The sequence below is a fragment of the Mustela putorius genome, unplaced genomic scaffold (assembly GCF_011764305.1).
Source record: "Mustela putorius furo isolate JIRA1106 unplaced genomic scaffold, ASM1176430v1.1 tig00003909_pilon_pilon_pilon, whole genome shotgun sequence".
Classification (NCBI taxonomy): domain Eukaryota; kingdom Metazoa; phylum Chordata; class Mammalia; order Carnivora; family Mustelidae; genus Mustela; species Mustela putorius.
Genome location: NW_025422057.1, coordinates 31,937,406 through 31,956,757, shown reverse-complemented (window position 1 = coordinate 31,956,757; position 19,352 = coordinate 31,937,406). Strand labels below are relative to the sequence as shown.

Below are 19,352 nucleotides of genomic sequence, written 5' to 3'. Positions count from 1 at the left end.
GTAGCACTCACCATCTCTTTCAGCTGGTTCTGCCCCGAGTGCAGAGCCTGTCGGACACTCTGAGACAGAAGGATCTCATGGCGCAAGCGTTGCTTGCCAAAGGCTACGGCTCCGCTGGTCACCAGCATCATCTCTCGGCCTTGATTCTGCAGCACAGACACCTAACATTGAGGGAGGAAAAGTTACGAGTTTTTACTGTATCATCTCTTCTCTCACAAGAGACTCAGGTAGGGTAGATGACTGAGTGGATCCCAAATGCTGGTTTATGGACCAGCACTGGGCTGGCTCTGGAAGAATCACCCAAGTTGTTTGGTAAAAATACAGATTCCTACATACTATCTCAAATTTGCTAAGCGGATGGCAGACAGAGATCAGAAATTTTGAATGAGGGGATTCTGGTATGCAGGCACCTCTGACATGCACAGCACTTGATGGTACCTGTGGGAATCTATAGTGCAGAAGGCCTAGTTGTTCCAGAAAAAGAAGTCTGGAGCTAAGAACTACAATGTAAACTTAGCAGATGGCATCTTAGGTTCTAAGGCATGATGTGTAAGATTGAGGCTTTCTGAGGTATGTTGATCCCTATGGGTCACCTTAGGCTAGACCAAGGACAGATGTTGACCCTGTTCTGCTCTGTCTGCCCAGCGTGAGCTGTGGTCACTTTGTTCCCTACTTTGGAGAGATGTGAAAGAACCAAAGACTCAAGCTACAAGTACAGTCCATAGTCCTAATATGTCCATTCCTCCTGATGTTTAAGCACTAGCAGCTCAGGAACTCACCAACATCTGTGATGAATCACGACTTTGAAAAACAACTTTTTATCATAGAAAATTTCATACTTGGGGCATCTGGCTGGCCCAGTCAGAGCAATGTGAGACTCTTGATCTTGGGATTGTGAGTTTGAGTCCCATAATAGGTACAAAGATTACTTAAAATGAAGAAATAAATAAATAACTTTAAAAATGGAACAAATGCTCCACACACAAAAAAAAGGAAAAAAAAAAGAAAGAAAATTTCATACTTAACCAAGCGGTACAAACAGTTTTATAAATCCCCACGAACCCACCACCCAGCTTCAACAACTATTTCTCATGCCAATTTCCCAGTATCTGGTATTGCCTTTACAGCTAGCCCCACTATTATTTTATTTTATTTTATTCTTAAAGATTTTATTCATTTGACCGACAGAGATCACAAGTCGGCAGAGAGGCAGGCAGAGAGAGAGGGAAGCAGGCTCCCTGCTGAGCAGAGAGCCCAATGTAGGGCTCGATCCCAGGACCCTGGGACCATGACCCAAGCCAAAAGCAGAGGCTTTAACCCACTGAGCCACCTAGGCGCCCCACCCCCACAATTATTTTAATACAAATCCTAGGCCCTGGACACACCATTTTGTCTATAAACATTTCAGCAGTAATTGCTAAAAGACAGAACATATATGCATACATCTAAAAACCAGTGTCACCTAAGACATTTCAGTAACTCCTTAACATAAAAGATCCAATCAGTTATAACACTGCTCCAATTTTTTCAGCTTGCCAAATGACAGTGACTGAGAGGTCCAAAGATGGGAAAGCCAAATCAGAGTGTAGTTTTTCTTGAGGCCTCCTAGGACAGAGCTGGGACTCAGCCTGGGCCTCCAGGACTGGAAGAATTTGCATCTGCTGCTAAGATCACAGTGTGAATGGTGCGCCTGTAGTTGTATAACCAAGAAGTTCCTTCTGAAGAGGAGGCTCTAAGAGTGGATTCCAGGTGGGGGACAAGGACAGGAACGAGTATGACAGGCCGGTGGGCCAGGGAGGAAGTAAGCTTGAAAGCAGGAGTGGTGGTCTCACCAGGGAGAATGGGAAATAAAGCCCGTCATTCCATTAGGCAGTTACGTGTCAGTGAAGTTTCTCACAACATGGCCCTTTCATAAATATCAGCAAATTTCACCTGCACCTGGCTTTGTAAATAAAGTTTTACTAGAATATAGTAAAACTATGAACATTTACGAACATTTACTAGAACATTTACGAACTGTCTATGGCTGATTTTGTGCTACATGGTAGAGACAAATATTTGAGACAGAGATCATCTGGCATACGAAGCCTAAAATATTTACTATTTGGTCTTTTGTAAAAAAAAGTTTATTGATACGTACTTTTGGCAAAAATAGGTAATAGGATATGTAGTATGACGTCTGAAACTCCCACGTCAACCCTTCTTTACTGATAGTCTACAGTTAGCCTGGCTTGCTTGCATAGTCAGTGGGGCATAAAATCCCTACTGGAAACTTCTGCTTTGCACCCTTTCAAAGGTAAGATTCCCTGCATGGATCTCTTAGTAATTCAATCTGAAGACAGACTGTGGTCCCTGTGCAAATAAAGATGTTGGAGGACTTGGGCACAGATGTCTCTCAGACCCCAATGCCTGCCTGCACCCTCTCTTGCTGCCTCATATCCTTTGCCTTTATTTTTATTATTTTTTTTAAGATTTGATTTATTATCTGATAGACACAGTGCAAGAGGGATCACAAGCAGGGAGAGTGGGAGAGGGAGAAGCAGGCCTCCCACCAAGCAGGGAGCCCGATATGGGGCTTGATCCCAGGACACTGGGACCATGACCGGAACCGAGGGCAGTCGCCTAACAACTGAGCCACCCAGGCATTCCGCCCCCGCTTTTTAAAAAATCCTTTGCCTTTAAATGAAAGTCTTATATGGGTATTCTCTGTGGATTCTGCCAAATTCTTTCAAATATATAAACTTAGAAAATCTTTGTAATGATAGCTCATACTTATTTACTAATTTAAAAAGAAAAAGCTTAGCAAAACAGGAACAAAAAAAAGCTCAATATTCATAAACATCCATCTGGGTACTCAACCCTGAGTACTTATCAGTCACCTGGGGAACTTTAAAAATCCAGGTGCTTGAGCCCCACTCCAGAGACTGAGTGTGAAGCGTAGGAATCTCTATGCCCCTTAGATAATTTTAATGTGCAGCCAGGATTAAGAATCATCAACAAAGGGATGTCTGGGTGGCTCAGCTGGTTAAGCATCTGCCTTCGGTTCAGGTGATAAACCTGAGCTGATGGTTAGGATGGGTTAGGGATAAAATTAGGGCCGAACTGACAGCTTTAAAAACCTCTGTATTATTTTTATTCACCAAGAGTCTTCCATCTTGGCAATTACCTGCTCAACAATAGATGCCAGGCGCCCCAAGGCAAGGCCGCACTCATCCCCTCGGGTTACTACAGCACTTCCAAGCTTCACCACAATTCTCTTCGCGTGCTTCAGCTCACTGCGGTGGGCAAAAGACTTGCCATGTGTACGACTGAGGGGTACAGTGATAAAGGGGATGTTGCTCCAAGAACGAACATGTCTGATGGCTGAAGACTGGACACGATCTGTAGCTCCCAAAGTCAAATGTAAGAAAAAAGATTAATATATAATAAAAAGTTCTCATTAAAAACATACACATGCAATATTAATCAGTTTAGTCAAAAAATAACCTTATCATTCTTAACTGAGTCAAACCAACTAAATCAAAAGCCAGTATACCCAGCATATTCTTATTCTAGTATTGCCTGGAGTTCACACCCAGTATACAGGTCCCAGATACACTCAAACACTGTGAAGAGTTTAAACAAAATAATCTTCCCTGAAGACAAGTTGGCAAAATACACCAAAAGTTTTAAAAATGTTCATGTCTTTTGATCCAGTAATTCTATGTTCAGAAATTTATTCTAAGAAACTAATTAGAGATAGAAACAAAAAGATTTCTCAGAAGGCTGCACCAGTGTTATTTCTAATAGGAAAAATCACAAGCAAAGTAAACATCCAAAAAAAGAAGAATTAATTAACCTTTTCATAATTTTTAATAACATAAGAAAATGCTCATGATGTTAGTTTCCTGTGTCTAAATGCACAGAAAAAAGATGAAAATAAATCACAATGTTAATGTTTTTATTTTTGATAGAATTACAAGTGATTTCAATTTTCTTCCTTATTCTTATCTATGTCTCCCAAATTTAAGCAATAAAAATACATTGTTTAAAAAAAAAATAGTGTGCTTTTAAAGAAACCATACCACTATAAATAGAGAGTGAGCCTGACTAGCAAAGACAATAAAGGACAAAGTAACTGGTATGAGTGGTAAAAAGCATTAACTGATCCACCCACAAATTTTCTGACATGGTAGTATGATTCCAGATGTCTGTAACAATGATTAAAAATAATTGGATAGCTTTCTGAAGGACAAGGAATGTTGGAGTCGGATACTTTCAATCCTTTTGGACATCTGCCTTTAAGCAATCCTTTCGTGACTTTTTTTTCTTGCAATGCTATACAGGATTTCTAAGGAAGCAAATATTAAATACACACACACACACACACACACACACACACACACACTCATATATAGGTATATATTGTCTTGATTAAAAAGCTGAAGATTTATCTACATAAAGCCAAAAGTAAAACAGTAGAAGCTCAATGTCAGGCACTGAATCCCTTCACCACCCTACGGGTCCAACTCGTCCTGCTGGCTGCTTACTACGCATTAGCCCTTTCACAAATAAAGAGACTTCTCTACTTTGAGCAGGGCACACAGCCACTAGTCAAAGGCTACATTTCCCAGACTTTTTGTGCAGCTAGACATGGCCATGTGACTTAAATTCTGGTTAGTGAGATACAGTGAAAGTGTTACGTGGAACTTCTAGGAATTTTGTTCAAAAGAGAAGTGTCTCCTTCTTCCCTTCATCCATCCTACTGCTTAGAACATGAGTATGAGGCAGGAACTCTAACTTTGGAGTAAGAAGAAAGGAGGAATGTGGATGCCCAATGATTTCACAGAGCTATTCTGAAAGCCCTGGACTGCCTCCCTTCTTAGAAAACCCCAGGTTCCTTTCAAAAGAGAGAGGGGTGCCTGGCTAGCTGCATGGGTAGAGCATGCAACTCCTGAACTCGGGGTCATGGGTTTGAGCCCCAAGTTAGGTGTAGAGATTATTTAAAAATAAACATCTTTAGGGTCGCCTGGGTGGCTCAGTTGTTAAGTGACTGCCTTCGGCTCAGGTCACGATCCCAGGGTCCTGGGATCAAGCCCTGCACTGAGCTCCCTGCTCAGCAGGAAGCCTGCTTCTTCTCCCTCTTTCACTCCTCCTGCTTTATGTTCACTATCTCACTGTGTCTCTGTCAAATAAATAAATAAATAAAATCTTAAAAAAAAATTAAAATCTTAAAAGAGAGAGAGAGAAATAGGGTGCCTGGGTGGCTCAGTCAGTCAAACATCTGCTTTTGGCTCAGGGTCATGATCCTGGGGTCCTAGGATCGAGTCCCGCATCAGGCTTCCTGATGGTGGGAAGTTTGCTTCTCTTCCTCTGCCTCTGTACCTCCCCCATTTGTATGCTCTCTCTCATGCTCTCTCTCGCTCAAATGAATAAATAAAACATTTTTTTAAAAAAGAGAGAGAAATAGACTTCTATTTTGTTTGAGCCATTATTTTGGAGTTTCTAGTATACACACCTGACCTAATTGTATTGATACAGAAGAATGAGTGTCCAGACAGAGGACCAGGCGAGGGCTTGCTGATGGATGGTCTCACTCACCACAAATAGACTTTTTCTTGGTGGGATTCCCTGGATTGTGAGAAGCAAGTCAAGATGAGTACTACAGGTCCTTAGCAGGACTAAACTTCAGGTACTTCCTCCGTAAGAGGTCTCTATGTGTCATTACAGGCACTTAATAAATATTTGCATGAATCACTATAGTAATCATTCCAAGCCACTATTCTACAATGGTACTACTGCAGAGTAACTTCCATCACTCCAATCAGCCATTATCACCTCCCTTTATATTTACAGATAGATTTCCCAGATTTCTCTAGAGCCTCTACCTCTAACCCCCAACCACTAACTCTTCTAACTACAATGTAGCTTCTCTTGTTTTCTCTATGCTGTAACAACCGAGAGAAAATGAGCAGAATCTTATTCTCATGGACCAGAAGATCAGTGTGTGCTCTCCTCCCTGCTTCCTTCACACGCAAATCTTAGAATGAGTATTTTTAATGAAGCAGTAAAGAGTCCTTTCTTCCTTCTGTCTTAAAAAGCGCTTATGTTTTAGGTTTGTGGAGATACAAGAAGTTGACAAGTTCTTTTTTGCACAGCAGGCTTGCAGTCCAGTTCCTGGCACAAAGCTGCTCAGTAAGTCCATCACCTGGGATGGAACTGGGTCCTGGCACCCTTGCTCACCCACAGATGGGTTGTCTCTTCCTGCTGTGGGGAGTCCCAGGGACTACCAGGCTTGTCTGTTGTTGGGGCTAAGTTCTGGGAAGAGTTCCCTTTCATTAAGTTCGTCATCAATACATGTACTGTGGCTCAGTCTTCAGTGCTATTATCATAAGCAGTAATACACCTAAGCCTAAGCTTAAAAGTTGTATACGTAATTCTGTCTTCATTGACCTGGCAGAGAGAGGAGTGGGGTTTGGACCTGGGACCTTAATGGCTATTTGCAAAGCTCAGAGCTACACCCAAGTATCAGTATCCCTTTGATAGCTGTCAGGACTAGGCCTGATAGCCATTTTTCTTTCCTGTCCCTGCAGGCCTTGTCCTGTCCTGGAGAGTGCTAAGCATGGGTGGAGCAGTGTTAAGAGGGCACTTAAGGACATGAGTAGTGGCAAGCATGACAGTCCAGGTGATCAAACGGCAGAAACCAATCAGAATCTAGCAGGCCGGGTTAGCATGAAAGAGGCTCCTGATCCTTAGTCTTTATCAGCAAAGATACCAGCACACCTGGGTGCCCGGCAGTCAAGGGTCATTCTGGCTATAGGCAACTGGGTCACAGCAGATAGAGCGGACAAGGTTCAAGAAGAAACAACTATGAATAAGATTTCGAGCAAGTAAAGGCTCAGTTACATCCAGAGGATTCTAGCACCAGGGAGAGTTCTAGGGGTACAGGGCTTTTTGGGCTTCCAGTTCAACAGTGCTGAGGACCTACATTACTCCCAGATTAAGCCTACCTTTCTTGGGGGCATTTTTTTTTTTTAATTTAAAGATTTTTATTTATTTATTTATTTATTTGACAGACAGAGATTACAAGTAGACAGAGAAGCAGGCAGAGAGAGGAAGGGAAGCAGGCCCCCCGCTGAGCAGAGAGCCCGATGTGGGACTCGATCCCATGACCCTGAGATCATGACCTGAGCTGAAGGCAGCGGCTTAACCCACTGAGCCACCCAGGCGCCCCTCTTGGGGGCATTTTTTATGTTCCACCGTGCTGCGTATTTTTTAGAGTCTATATTGAGGACTGAGAAGGCCTTGATTAGTTAGGAAAAATCCAAGGCTTCTGGAAAGGCAATCTCTTCACATCTTCTAGTGAACCTTTAGGCTCTAAGTCTCACAGAAAAGCCATCTCCTCCTCGTTAGTACAAGGGGATACTGAGAGGTAGGTGTGTGCACTGTGTTGGGGGTGGGTGTGAGAAGAGGGTTGTCCATATTTTTAAAAAATGCCATGCACCATACTCCAAGGGAGGAGAAGTCTGTTACCTTTTCAGCATCAGAGTCCTTATGCTCAGCAATCAATGAGCCTGTGTTCCACACCTGAACAAGAGAGGACCCTGACAGGATTTCTATCTCCCTTCCCGGCCTTCTGTTTCCTTTAGTGTTTAAATGTATACACTTTCTCACTTGGCCTTTCTTATTTCTTTTCTGTTCTTCTGCTTATCACAGTCAGTGAACATAGGGCTCCAGAATTCAGAGGAATCTGGATACAAAAATTGAAAATCCTAGCGAAAAGATTAGAAAGTACTTCTTTCTATGAATTAGACTAAAGAGAATAATCAATAGTAACAATAATAAAAATATTGAATACTTGCTATATACTAAGAGCTTTTATGGAGGTAGAGGACATAGAAAAGGACTGGTATAGATTCTGGAACTAGATTGACTGGATCGGAATCTAAATCCTTCTGCTTATTTGCTGTTACCTTAACTATCTCATAAGGTTGCTGTAAGGGATAAAATGAATTGATGCATGAACAAAAACTGACACAAAAAAAACCCAATAAATATTAGCTAGTATTATAAAAAAAAAAAGTATCTGCTATTGCTATCATCATACTGAATTCTCATGAGTTAAGTCTCATGAGTTAGGTATTATCATGAGTTGGTTGGTGTTATTATACTTGCTTTATGAAGAGGAAACTGAGGCCCAGAGAAGCTGAGTAACTTGCTAACATTATCAGATTGCAAAAATGGCCACAATACTTTGAAGCTTCTTCCATCAGCAGGTAGAATCTGTTCTCCCATCTGGACCTGCTCTATGACTTGTTTTGACTAATAAAATGTAGCAAAAGTAACACTGCATAAATTCTGAGCTTAGGCCTCAAGAGGCCTTGTGGCTTCCACGCATGCTCTTCTTGGGAACCCTGAAACCATCATATGAAGAAGTCATGTTTAGTCTGCTGGAGGATAGGAGACTATGTAGAACAAAGAGGATCCATCATCCCAGCCAAGGTCCTTGAGCCCTCAACAATCAGCCCTGAGCCAAAGAGCTCTGACACAAAGAACTACCATGCAATTAAGCTGGGTCCAACACAGAATTGTGATCTAAATCTATGGTCCTTTTAAGTCACTGAAGATACTTAGTAAGTAGCACAGCTAGTTTCAAAACCCATGGCGCCTGGCTCAACCTTGATCTTTTCTCCCTTGTTTTCTTCCTTATGTGAATGGGAAGACAGAGATTTTTTTTTCTAGATAATGATAAGCTTCATTAGTTGATAAGCAAGTTCTCTTACAGTAAAGTCTGGAGACAGACTACTGGCAAGATTTAACTGATATCAAGGAGACAGCCACTCAAAACATGATAAACAGCCTCTCAACAAGTGCTGCTGGAATAACTAGATGTCCACAGACAAAACCATAAGCCTTGACCTAAACCTTACAAAAACTAACTCAAAATGGATCATACACTTAAATGCAAAATGGAAAGCTATAACTTTTTAGCAAAAACAGAGGAGGAAATCTTCAGTATGTAGGGCTATACAAAGCCCATAGACTTGAACCCAAATGTACAGTCAATGAAAGAAAATATTGTTAAATGGGACATCATCAAAATAAAAAAACTTTTCTCTGTGAAAGATCCTCTAAAGGAATGAAATGACAAGCTATAAATCAGGACAAAATACTTTCAAACCACTTATCTGTAAAGGACTGGTATCTAGAAGAGAAAGAACTTGAAAAATTCGAAGCTAAAAAACAATATAATTAAAGATGAGAAGGAACCATTTCACTAAAGAGGATTTAAGATGGCCAACTAGCACATGAAAAGATGTTCAACACTGGGGCGCCTGGGTGGCTCAGTCGGTTAAGCCTGCCTTCAGCTCAGGTCATGATCCCGGGGTCCTGGGATCGAGTCCCACATCGGGCTCTCTGCTCAGCAGGGAGCCGACTTCCCCCTCTCTCTGCCTGCCTCCTGCCTACTTGTGATTTTTGTCTGTCAGGTAAATAAATAAAATCTTTAAAAAAACCACACAGAGTTATGATTACACACTTATCACAATGGCTAAAATCAAAGGGTGACAGCATCAAATGTTGATAAGGATGGAGAGAAGGCGGACTGCTCATACATTGCTGGGGGGAACGGAAAATGGTACAGCCATTCTGCAAAAACCGTGCGGTAGTTTCTACACGACTAAACATACAACGGCTATATGATCCAGCAACTGAACTCTCAGGCATTTATCCTAGAGAAATGCAAACTCTGTCCACATGAAATCCTGCACACAAATGCTCACAGCAGTCACACGCATAAAAAATTAGAAACAACCAGATGCCCTTCAATGGGTGAATGGTTACACCAGCTGTGGTATACCCATAACATTAAATACTACTGAGTAATAAAAAGGAACCAACTGATAACACACAGCAACTTGGATGTTTCTCCAGGGAATTATGCAGGGTAAAAAAAACCCATCTCCAAAGATCACATACTGTATGACTTCATTTATTTAACATTTTTTGAAATGACAAAATTATAGAAATGGAGAACAGATTAGTGGTTGCCAGGGGTTAGGGATTGGGAGGAGGAGGACAGACATAAAAGACAGAAGTGAAGGATCTTGTAAAGGTGGAAACGTTCTTATCTTGACTAGATCAATGTCAGTATCTGGACTGAGATACTGGAAGAACATGTAAAAGGGCATAAGGGATCTCTCTGTATTAGCTCTTATGATAGCACATTAATCTCCAGGGTCTCAAAATTAAAGCATAGCTACAAAAAAGGGTAAGAAATAAAAATAGCCTGTAAAAAAACTTCGGGAAAATAGAGGTAACACCTCATTTGAAAATTTTTAAAAAAGGATTTTTCTAAAAGATTTTATTTATTTATTTGACAGAGAGAGAGAGAGAGATCACAAGTAGGCAGAGAGGCAGGCAAAGAAAGAGAGAGAGAGGGAAGCAGACTCCCTGCTAAGCAGAGCCTGATGCGGGGCTCCATCCCAGGACCCTGAGATCATGACCTGAGCCGAAGGCAGAGGCTTAACCCACTGAGCCACCCAGGCGCCTGAAAATTTTTTTAAATTTTAAATTAATTAATTAGGCATACAAAAAGCTGTAAAAAATTAATGTGTACAACTTGATGATTCTGTAGATATGTATACACCTGTGAAACCAACACCATAGATGATGCCATAAAGCTATCACCTCCAGAAGTTTCATTTTATTGATAAATACAAACACTTGGAACATTTCACCAGTAGATTGTTTCCTGGTTTACCCTTTGTCCAATTCTGCCAAATTATACTTTTTTCTCCTTTAAAACCTTGTGTGAAACACACTTCCAAACTTCCCACATCCTTCTAAGTTTCCTGTGGTACGTACGGGATCTGGAGAGGGCTGTGGATTGGAGCCAGGGAAGGAGACGCTGGCGGAAGGGCTGGAAGCCAGAGCAACAGACTTGTCTCAACATGCTGTGACGTGGTCACCGATCAAAGTATCTGCAGAATACATTTTTAAAAGATGAAAATGAAAATAATAGGCAATTAACTTTATTTTCTTCCACTTTCTCATACTCTCAGGGTAAAAACTTGACTCTTCTGCTCCAGACTCCTCTGTATTAGGCACACTCTTACCTGTTCTGTATATAGAAAAGAAAGAGACAAGAAATGGCTCCTTCCCAGGTCCCACCTCTATCCTTCCTTTCCTGGGACCTCCTTAGTTTTTATGGAAGCAAATCACAATTCAGGTTTATAAATATTCTGAGTGACAAAAAAGTTAAAGTACAAGGTTTCTGTATTGATACTAAATCTTCACTACAATTCCTACACCATTAGGGAGACTCAAACAAATAAAAAACAGATCCAACATCCAATAAGCAGCCATCTCCACCTTCCTGCTATCACCTCCCAAAAGAACTCTGAAAACCACATATTTGAATGTCTGCTTGATCCCTGCTGACACAAAAAGAGGATGGGAAGGCCAGAGGCTATTGTCATCTTTCCTCCTCCTGCCCACAGGAATCTAAAGCTCACTCTTGCATGCCTGGCGGAGTGCAATGTCTGCAAATGGTCGGTATTTTAGGGGTGCCTGGGTGGCTCAGTGGGTTAAGCCTCTGCCTTTGGCTTGGGTCATGGTCTCAGGGTCCTGGGATTGAGCCCCACATCGGGCTCTCTGCTCAGCAGGGATCCTGCTTCCCTCCTCTCTCTCTGCCTACTTGTGCTCTCTCTGTGTGTCAAATAAATAAAATCTTTAAAAAAAATGGTCGTTATTTTAAATGACTATGGGCATATCCCATAGAGGGTGAGTACCTGGCTAGAAACCTGAGCTGCGAATATGGTGGTTATGGGCATTTTCCTGCCCGGGGTCAAACCAAAGATTTCAGATAAAGAATAGTTTATTTCACAAAAAAGTAGGGGGCTCCCTCCTATATATGCACATGAGAATAAGCCATTCATTATTGCACCTCTCGTGTGACAGGGACATTGCTGTTTTCACAAGATAAGAAAAACACTGCACCCTCTTTGCTTGCAAGCTTCTTTTTAACTTTTGCTCTATGGATTGGTGAATATATTGCAACCCTCTTACACGTGTCTCAAAAGACTAGCAGTTAACCCCACAGTGAAGAGAAACAAGAAGTAGTATGTATTGCTCTTCAATTTATATAGCTCAAAGGAACAGAAAGGGGAGAGAAGAGATTGGCAGGATATATCTCACAGCTGCTGTAAATAGGCAACAGAATGTGTTAAGTGCTGTCCTTGTTGACTTCAGTTTGTGAGAGTCTGGAAGATCCCAAGGGAAAATTATCTGCGTAATATTAAGGAGGACATAAGCCCCATGGTCTTTGTGTGCTGCTTATATAAATTCCTTTAGTAATTTTGTTTTTTTTTTTTTAAGATTTTATTTATTTATTTATTTGTCAGAGAGAGAGCACAAGCAGGGTGAGTGGCAGGCAGAGGGAGAAGCAGACTCCGCGCTGAGCAAGAAGCCCTAGGACAGCTATGGCAACTAATCCCAACCCTGGGGTCATGACTTGAACTGAAGGCAGATGTTTAACTGACTGGGCCACCCAGGCATCCCTCCTTCAGTAACAGTTGCTAAGCAATTATTTACATATGAATTCTCCAAAAGGAACTTCAAGAGGGTAAAATAAATAAATTGTGACACTAAAATTCTAGTTCTGTCTCTTGAAAACTTTCTCAGCAGCTGTAGCATTCAAAATTGGATATAACCCTACAGGTTATCTTTTAACTGGTTTATCGTTACTGTTGCTTTTCCCACCTGGATTATCAACTTCCCACCGACAGCAGGGATAATTGGACAAGGAACACGGATTATGGACAGATTTGGGTTTCAGCTCTGCACTTGTTATGTGCTTTCTGGAAGGTTACTGAATCTTTCTAAGCCTCAGTTTCCTCTATTGTAAATCAGGGACAATAACAGTAAGGACTCCTTGGGATTATTGTGAGAATTAAATGAGACAATGCAGGGAATCTTGAGTACAACAGATGCTCAACAAATGTCAGCTGTGGTCCCTCTTCTAAGCACTAATGATGTCCTACAACTTTCTCTTTATTTCCTGCAGGATGTGTCATAGGCATAAGAATTCAATGAATATTCTCTGATGGACATAATCACAAATTATGCTTACTGCTTACCTCTCTCTCTCTCTCTCTCTTTTTAAAAAGATTTTATTTATTTATTTGACAGAGAGAGAGGAGGAAGCAGGCTCCCTGCAGAGCAGAGAGAGCCAGATGCGGAGCTCCATCCCAGGACCCTGGGATCATGACCTGAGCTGAAGGCAGAGGTTTTAACCCACTGAGCCACCCAGGAGCCCCTGCTTACCTCTCTCTTATCTAATAACTGAAAGCTCTGAATGTTCAAGGTCACTAACTTGTTAGGTTCAAAATTGACCTAGAAACCAAGTCTCCCTGGCCTCTCCCCTGTACCACACAACCTCTGACTGGCTGCAATGAATGGTTCTCCTGTCAGAGCTCATTAGGCTCTCTAAAGCAGACAGCTGATTCCAGGGAGCAAAGGGTATGTGTGTGTCTAGACTCAATGTCTTATCAGCTAAAAAAAGTTCCCATGTTTTGACTCTGGTCATTTCTATAGTACCTCTTTCATTTGTGTTTTTATTTTTGTTGTTGTTTTTTAAGATTTTTAAAAAATTTATTCAACAGAGAGAAAGAGGGGGAGAGAAAGCACAAGCAGGGGGAGCGGGAGGCAGAGGGAGAGGGAGGCTCGATGTGGAGCGGAGATGTGGGGCTCGAACCCAGGGCGCTGGGATCATTCCCTGAGCCGAAGGTAGACGCTTAACCGACAGAGCCACCCCAACGCCCCCACTCGTTCTAAACAGAAGGCCTTTATCTTACTGATTTGGACAAAGAACGTAACTTTAGTCCCAGCAAACTTCACGCAGAAACACAGACTTGGTATATGGTTCAGCACTCAAAGACAAAGACCGTGTGATAAACCTAGGTCCCTCAGAGAGCAGGGGATAATGATGGGGGGCGGGGAGTCTGGGTGCGTCCTGGAGTGCCACGGAGGTACTCCTCACAGACCGTGTGCCACACTGCAAAGGGCAGTCGTGAGCGAACGCCCCCGCTGCCGGGGGCCTGGTTTTGAAAGAGAGGGTCACGAGAGCCCGGGCGTGGGGTGCGGCAGGGGACCCACACACAGGCCGCGGAGAGTCGGCGCGTGGCCGGTTACCAGCCAGGGTCCATCACCGGCCGCGGGGCAGGTGCACTGGAAGCGGAGCCCGGACTCCCCGAGAGGGGTCCGCTGAGCCCTCAGGCCTCCACCCGGAGCGGTTCCTCCACGTGGGAGGAACCAAGCGCGGCTGCGGAGGTCCGTGCCCCAAGCCCCTCGGAACCCATATGGGACCACCACAAGGCGGCCGGCGCTCCCTGGGCCGCCCAGGCGGCCGCCGTCAGTGGCCGCGAGCCCACACCCAGTCTCGGGCCCGGCCTCCCCGCCCGCCCGCGCCCCCACAGCCCCCTGGGTCGCCCGCGGGCCGGCGTTCACCCTTTCCCCGCGGCGGCCCGCGCGCCCCATCGGCCCCCGCGGAGGCGCTGGCGCCGCGCCATTCCTGCCGCCATCCCCGCCGCGTACCTGCTTCACGCCGCCGCCCGACCCAGCTGTCCCGCCCCGCCGCCTGGTCCGCAGGCCCCGCCGCCTGGTGCGCAGTCCACGCCGGGCAGATTCTGGCGCCGAATAACTCCCCTTTTTCTTCCGTCCACGTCCCGCAAGATGACGTTACGTCAGCTGCGTTGGAGTAACGCAGGCCGCGGAGCCTCCGCTGCTGACGTGGGGCGAAGGGCCGAGCCGGAGCTACGCTGCGCCAACAGCGTAGACCCTTGGAGAATCGGGTCTGCGCTCCACGTGGCGGGGCCCCGCCTGCCCAGAGTCGGGCAGACGCCTCCGGAGGCGGGGCTCGAGACGTCTCGGGGTGCAAGTCCTCGTTCTGCTGGGGGACGGGGGCCCCACCGGGCTTCGCAGGGAGGCGGGAAATATGCCTGGCTCCCGTAGCTGTTGGTTGATCCCCATAGGTGTGTCTGTCAGTGTTGAACATTACATCCCCGGCGCGCCTCAGAAATACGGTGGAGAATATACAGAATCCACACTTTCGGCAAACTTCTGCTGTTGAAGTTCGAAAATTTTGTCACTGCAATAAAATGATTTGCCGCCTAGGTGTCTGGAGGTTTCCCCAAGGGTTCCAGCCCAACTCTTGCATTGGTGAGAGTATTACATTTAAAAATAGTTTTATTAAAAAAAAAAAAAAAGTTCTATTTAATCCCTGACAACGGGAACCATTGCAAAGGTGAATGCAGATCCACCCTTTAAATTAGAATGGAGTCTCCTTCTTCCCTCAGAGGGCGTGTTTTGTATGGGCACCGGCAGGGCTGGCCAAGTGTGGGTATGGGGAGCTGCACAGCCCTTGACTGGAGGTCAGTGACAGGGAAAAGCGTCTTCCTCTTCTTGAGAACATTGCTGGACCTACTTATTAATTTCCTCATTCATCAATTGCCTACTTGAAATGCCAGGGTTCCCTAGGTGTGGAGGAAGACATCGTCCCTTCCTAGATGAATTCATAGCCTTATGCAAGAGACAGATAAGAGAGCAGATGATTACAACACAATGTGATTAATGCTAGAGGAGGGGGTGCCCAGGTAGTCAGTTAAGGCTTTTAAAAGAGAGTAGACATTTGAATTGTGCTTTGAAGGACAAAAAAAAAAAAAAAAAAAAAAAAAAAAAAAAGTCGTTCACCTAGAAATGGGAAGCGGGATCATATGAGGAAGAGGGTATGCATTAAGTAAAGGCATGAGATGTCCTATGAGAAGACGCTGCACAGAGGATGTGAAAAAAGAGATGTGTTTTGGGGGGGCATCTTGCAAGAGGATTTCTGTGCTCCACTAAAGAACCTGAATTTTATCATCCTCAAAGATAGAGAACCATGACTTTCAAAGTACCGGACTGGCACAATGATAAGAAATCATTGTGTGTCTGAAATCAGTAAGGGTAGAAGCTGGGAGGCTGCTTACACTAGTGCAAAGACCCAAATAAGAAATGGTCACCGGAAAGGAGGCTCCAGCAGTGAGCATGGGAGCATAAAGTGGGGAGAGCTGACATCACTTACTACTTTAAAGTTGGGGGTGGTGGTGAGAGAGGAGGAGGGATTCTTGCAAATCTGATGATGTTGCATCATAGTATGTTAGGAAACAGATGGGGGGTAGTTCTTAGAGGTGAAAGATAACAGTGAACATGAGTTGTCAGCTCTTTAGCTTTGAAGTAGGCTGGAGGACACAAAAGTAGTAAAAGTGCTTTCCAGTAAGTTTCATCTGGTACTTCAGCTTTTAAGATTCTTACCACGAACTTCAAATTAGGTAACCATAGGGATAGCTAAGGTCATTGGAGACAGCCCTTCTCCACTTGAGAAATCCTTTCCTAGTTCTTAAGTCGCACGTTGCCTTAGGTAATTGCTTGTCTGCCTTCCCTGCTAGAATATAAGATCTTGAGCATAAAGCCACATAATAGACACTCAATAAATACTTGATACATAAATGAATTTAATTCCTTTGGGTTTAGTTTTCTCAAATAAGAAATGGACTAATAATTCTGTCATTGTCTATTCCATAGGGTTGTTAAGAGGAGAAGATACAGAAATCCTTTAACACTGTGCATTTCTATTAGTTATTTTTATGACTATTTTCGTATTAATATTCTACCCAGTGAGGAGAAAGGAATGGGATATGTGACTATGGATTGGGAGACCAAATCTAGATATATAAGCTAGTTTGCTCCTCTGCAGAAATAAAGGAAATAACTTAGCCATGGTATCCTTCCTGCATATGATTTTTAAAATACCTTTTTTAAAAGATTTTATTTATTTGACAGACAGAGGTCACAAGTAGGAAGAGAGAGATAAAGGGAAGCAGACTCCCCACTGAGCAGAGAGCCCAATGCAGGGCTTGATCCCAGGACCCTGAGATCATGAGCTGAGCTGAAGGCAGAGGCTTAACCCACTGAGCCACCCGGCACCGTGATATATATATATATATATATATATATATATATATATATATATATACTTTTTCTTTAGATTGGAGGGATCCTTTGTCTCAGCAAATGGAAACAGAACTGGCCATGACTAGAAAGTCACAAAGGAAGTGGACTATTTAGAACTGGACTATAGGAATGCAGGATTGAGGACTATTCCTTTACATGTTATGGAGCATTAGTTTAAGTTATCTTAGCCTTGGGGTCTTTAATTGTTGATAATAGAAACATCCAGTTTAGTAGAAGGAGTAACAGTCTCCAAGAACAAGAGGTAAAACTGAACCTCATGAGGGGTGGGTACAGGCACTGGAAGCTGGGGACTAAAACTACCCTTCCTCTCTGGATCTCTTATTTACACTTCTCTCTGCACACCTGTTTCTCTTTTCCCTTTTAAGGTAGGCTCTTCATCAGTTAACACTTGGTGGAAAACAGCTTCCTCAGCCCTCAAATATCCTTAGTTAGGGCCGGCTCCTGACTTCCCATCTTAGTCCAGTTCCAAAGTCTTAGGAGAGAAAATCTTACTGGCCTAACTTGGTCCAGGACTCCACTTTGAACTAGTCAGTTGTGGAGAGGCAGAATCATGCAGGTAATATGAGCATGGAGGCTGGGCCCACCCTTGGCAGAACTCTGAGTGATGGGAATTCTAAGAGAAAAGGTAGTAGGCTAGGCTGGCAGACATATCACACGAGTTGGCAATGACAGGACAGACACTTAAATGAAATATGTTTCAGCCACACTACACATGTAGTTCTGCAAACCAGGTTGCACATCAGAAGTACCAGGAAAGCCTTTTAAACATACAGATTCTTAGAACCTCCTTTTCCCTCCAGTGAATCAGAATCTTGAGGAATAGGGCCCAGGAATCATTATTTTCATAAAGTACCCCAGGAGATTATGATGTGAGTGGCATTTCAGAACCCCTGATTCCAAAAAGACAGGCCCCAAATGCCAAATAAATACATCAATAGAAAAGGGAAGTTACTCATAAATACAGAACATTTTTACATACACTAAACGGGAAAGTTTTTTTTTTTTTGGAGAGTATATGTTTTCTTCAAAATATAGTTTCATTTTAGGATTATAGAAATCAGAAATGCTTATTAAAAAAAATCCTCATTTTGGGGGGCCTGGGTGGCTCATATGTTATGCATCTGCCTTTGGTTCAGATCATGGTTCTGGGATGGAGTCCCACATCATGTTCCCTACTCAGTAAGGATCCTGCTTCTCCCTCTGCTTGCTGCTATCCCTGATTGTGGGCTTGCACTCCTGCTCTCTCTCCCTCAAATAAATAAAAATCTTTAAAAAACTATTAAAAATCCCCATTTTGACATACTAGCTTTCCAGACTTGTTTGCCTAAATACACATGTATTTTGTTAAAAATATGAAATTTTTGTTAAAAAAATGAAGTAACAGAGTATATGCTCCATTTTTTAGTCTGTTTTGTTCATTTAAAAATAGATCATATTATAATGAAGGTAAGTCTACTCAATTTTCAGTGGTTGTACAACACTGCAATCTATGGATATTATTATATGTAATTCTCCACTGTTGGATATTTTTCCCTCCTTAAAAAATGTCCAATTAAGTGGAATTGTTGGGTCAAAGTTTACCAACAACTTTAAGGCTTTTGATACATATTATCAAATAGTTATCTGCCCTTCTCTCCAAGTTTCTACCAGTTTATAATTCCCCAGAAAGTTTTTGAGAGTACTTGTTTCTCCATCCCAGCAATGTTTGCCTGGGATTTCAATTTCATTCTATCCAAACTGTACATATCCCTTTAAAATAAAACTTATTCCTTAAATTGAATACGTGGTTACAATACAGACCTTTTGTGCAGTAAGTCAAATAGCTGATAACTTGTAGAGATAAAGGAAGGGAACTAAGAAGACTGCATTGTGCTATAGATGGTTTTAAAAAAGTCTTGAAGGTCTACTACAAGGAGAGTGACTAGAGAGAACCATAAAATCTTATCTAAGGTATATTAAGTAGTCTTGTAACTGGAAACTATGTTTACAAGCTAATTAAATTAGCAGAGAGGAAGAGAACACTTGAGGTATTCCTATCTTGGAAGAACAGATGTGCTGATTTCTGATGTAAGATCTCTATGTATTACAGTTTAAAAGAGCATGGTAGAGCACATGAAATGCCACTACACACCCCCAAGGATGGCTAAAATAAGACAGACAATAACAAGTGTTGGCAAAGATGTGGCGAAATTGGAATACTTACACATTGCTGGTGGGATTTCCACTTTGGAAAATACTTTGGCAGTTTTTCAAAAAGAGAAACACAGAGTTACCATATTACTCATAAATTCCACTCCAAGGTA

The 19,352-nt window shown here is 42.8% G+C and overlaps 1 protein-coding gene across 7 annotated transcripts in view; it reads right to left on the bottom strand.

The window, feature by feature from the left end:
* The window catches only part of ALDH18A1 (aldehyde dehydrogenase 18 family member A1), a 42,983-nt gene extending 28,276 nt beyond the window's left edge, over positions 1 to 14,707 (bottom strand). For 4 of the 7 annotated variants that reach the window (XM_045068624.1, XM_045068627.1, XM_045068625.1 and 1 more), the window contains exons 1-4: positions 14,575 to 14,707; positions 10,846 to 10,961; positions 3,167 to 3,390; positions 12 to 161 (exon numbers count right to left, since the gene is read on the bottom strand). In XM_045068624.1, coding sequence (XP_044924559.1) covers positions 12 to 161; positions 3,167 to 3,390; positions 10,846 to 10,933 — 462 coding nt within the window. In that variant the 5' untranslated portion in view covers positions 10,934 to 10,961; positions 14,575 to 14,707. The remainder of the gene's footprint in view (positions 1 to 11; positions 162 to 3,166; positions 3,391 to 10,845; positions 10,962 to 14,574) is intronic. The other 3 variants (XM_045068626.1, XM_045068629.1, XM_045068630.1) reach the window with 1 other exon arrangement.
* Positions 14,708 to 19,352: the final 4,645 nt, after the last annotated feature.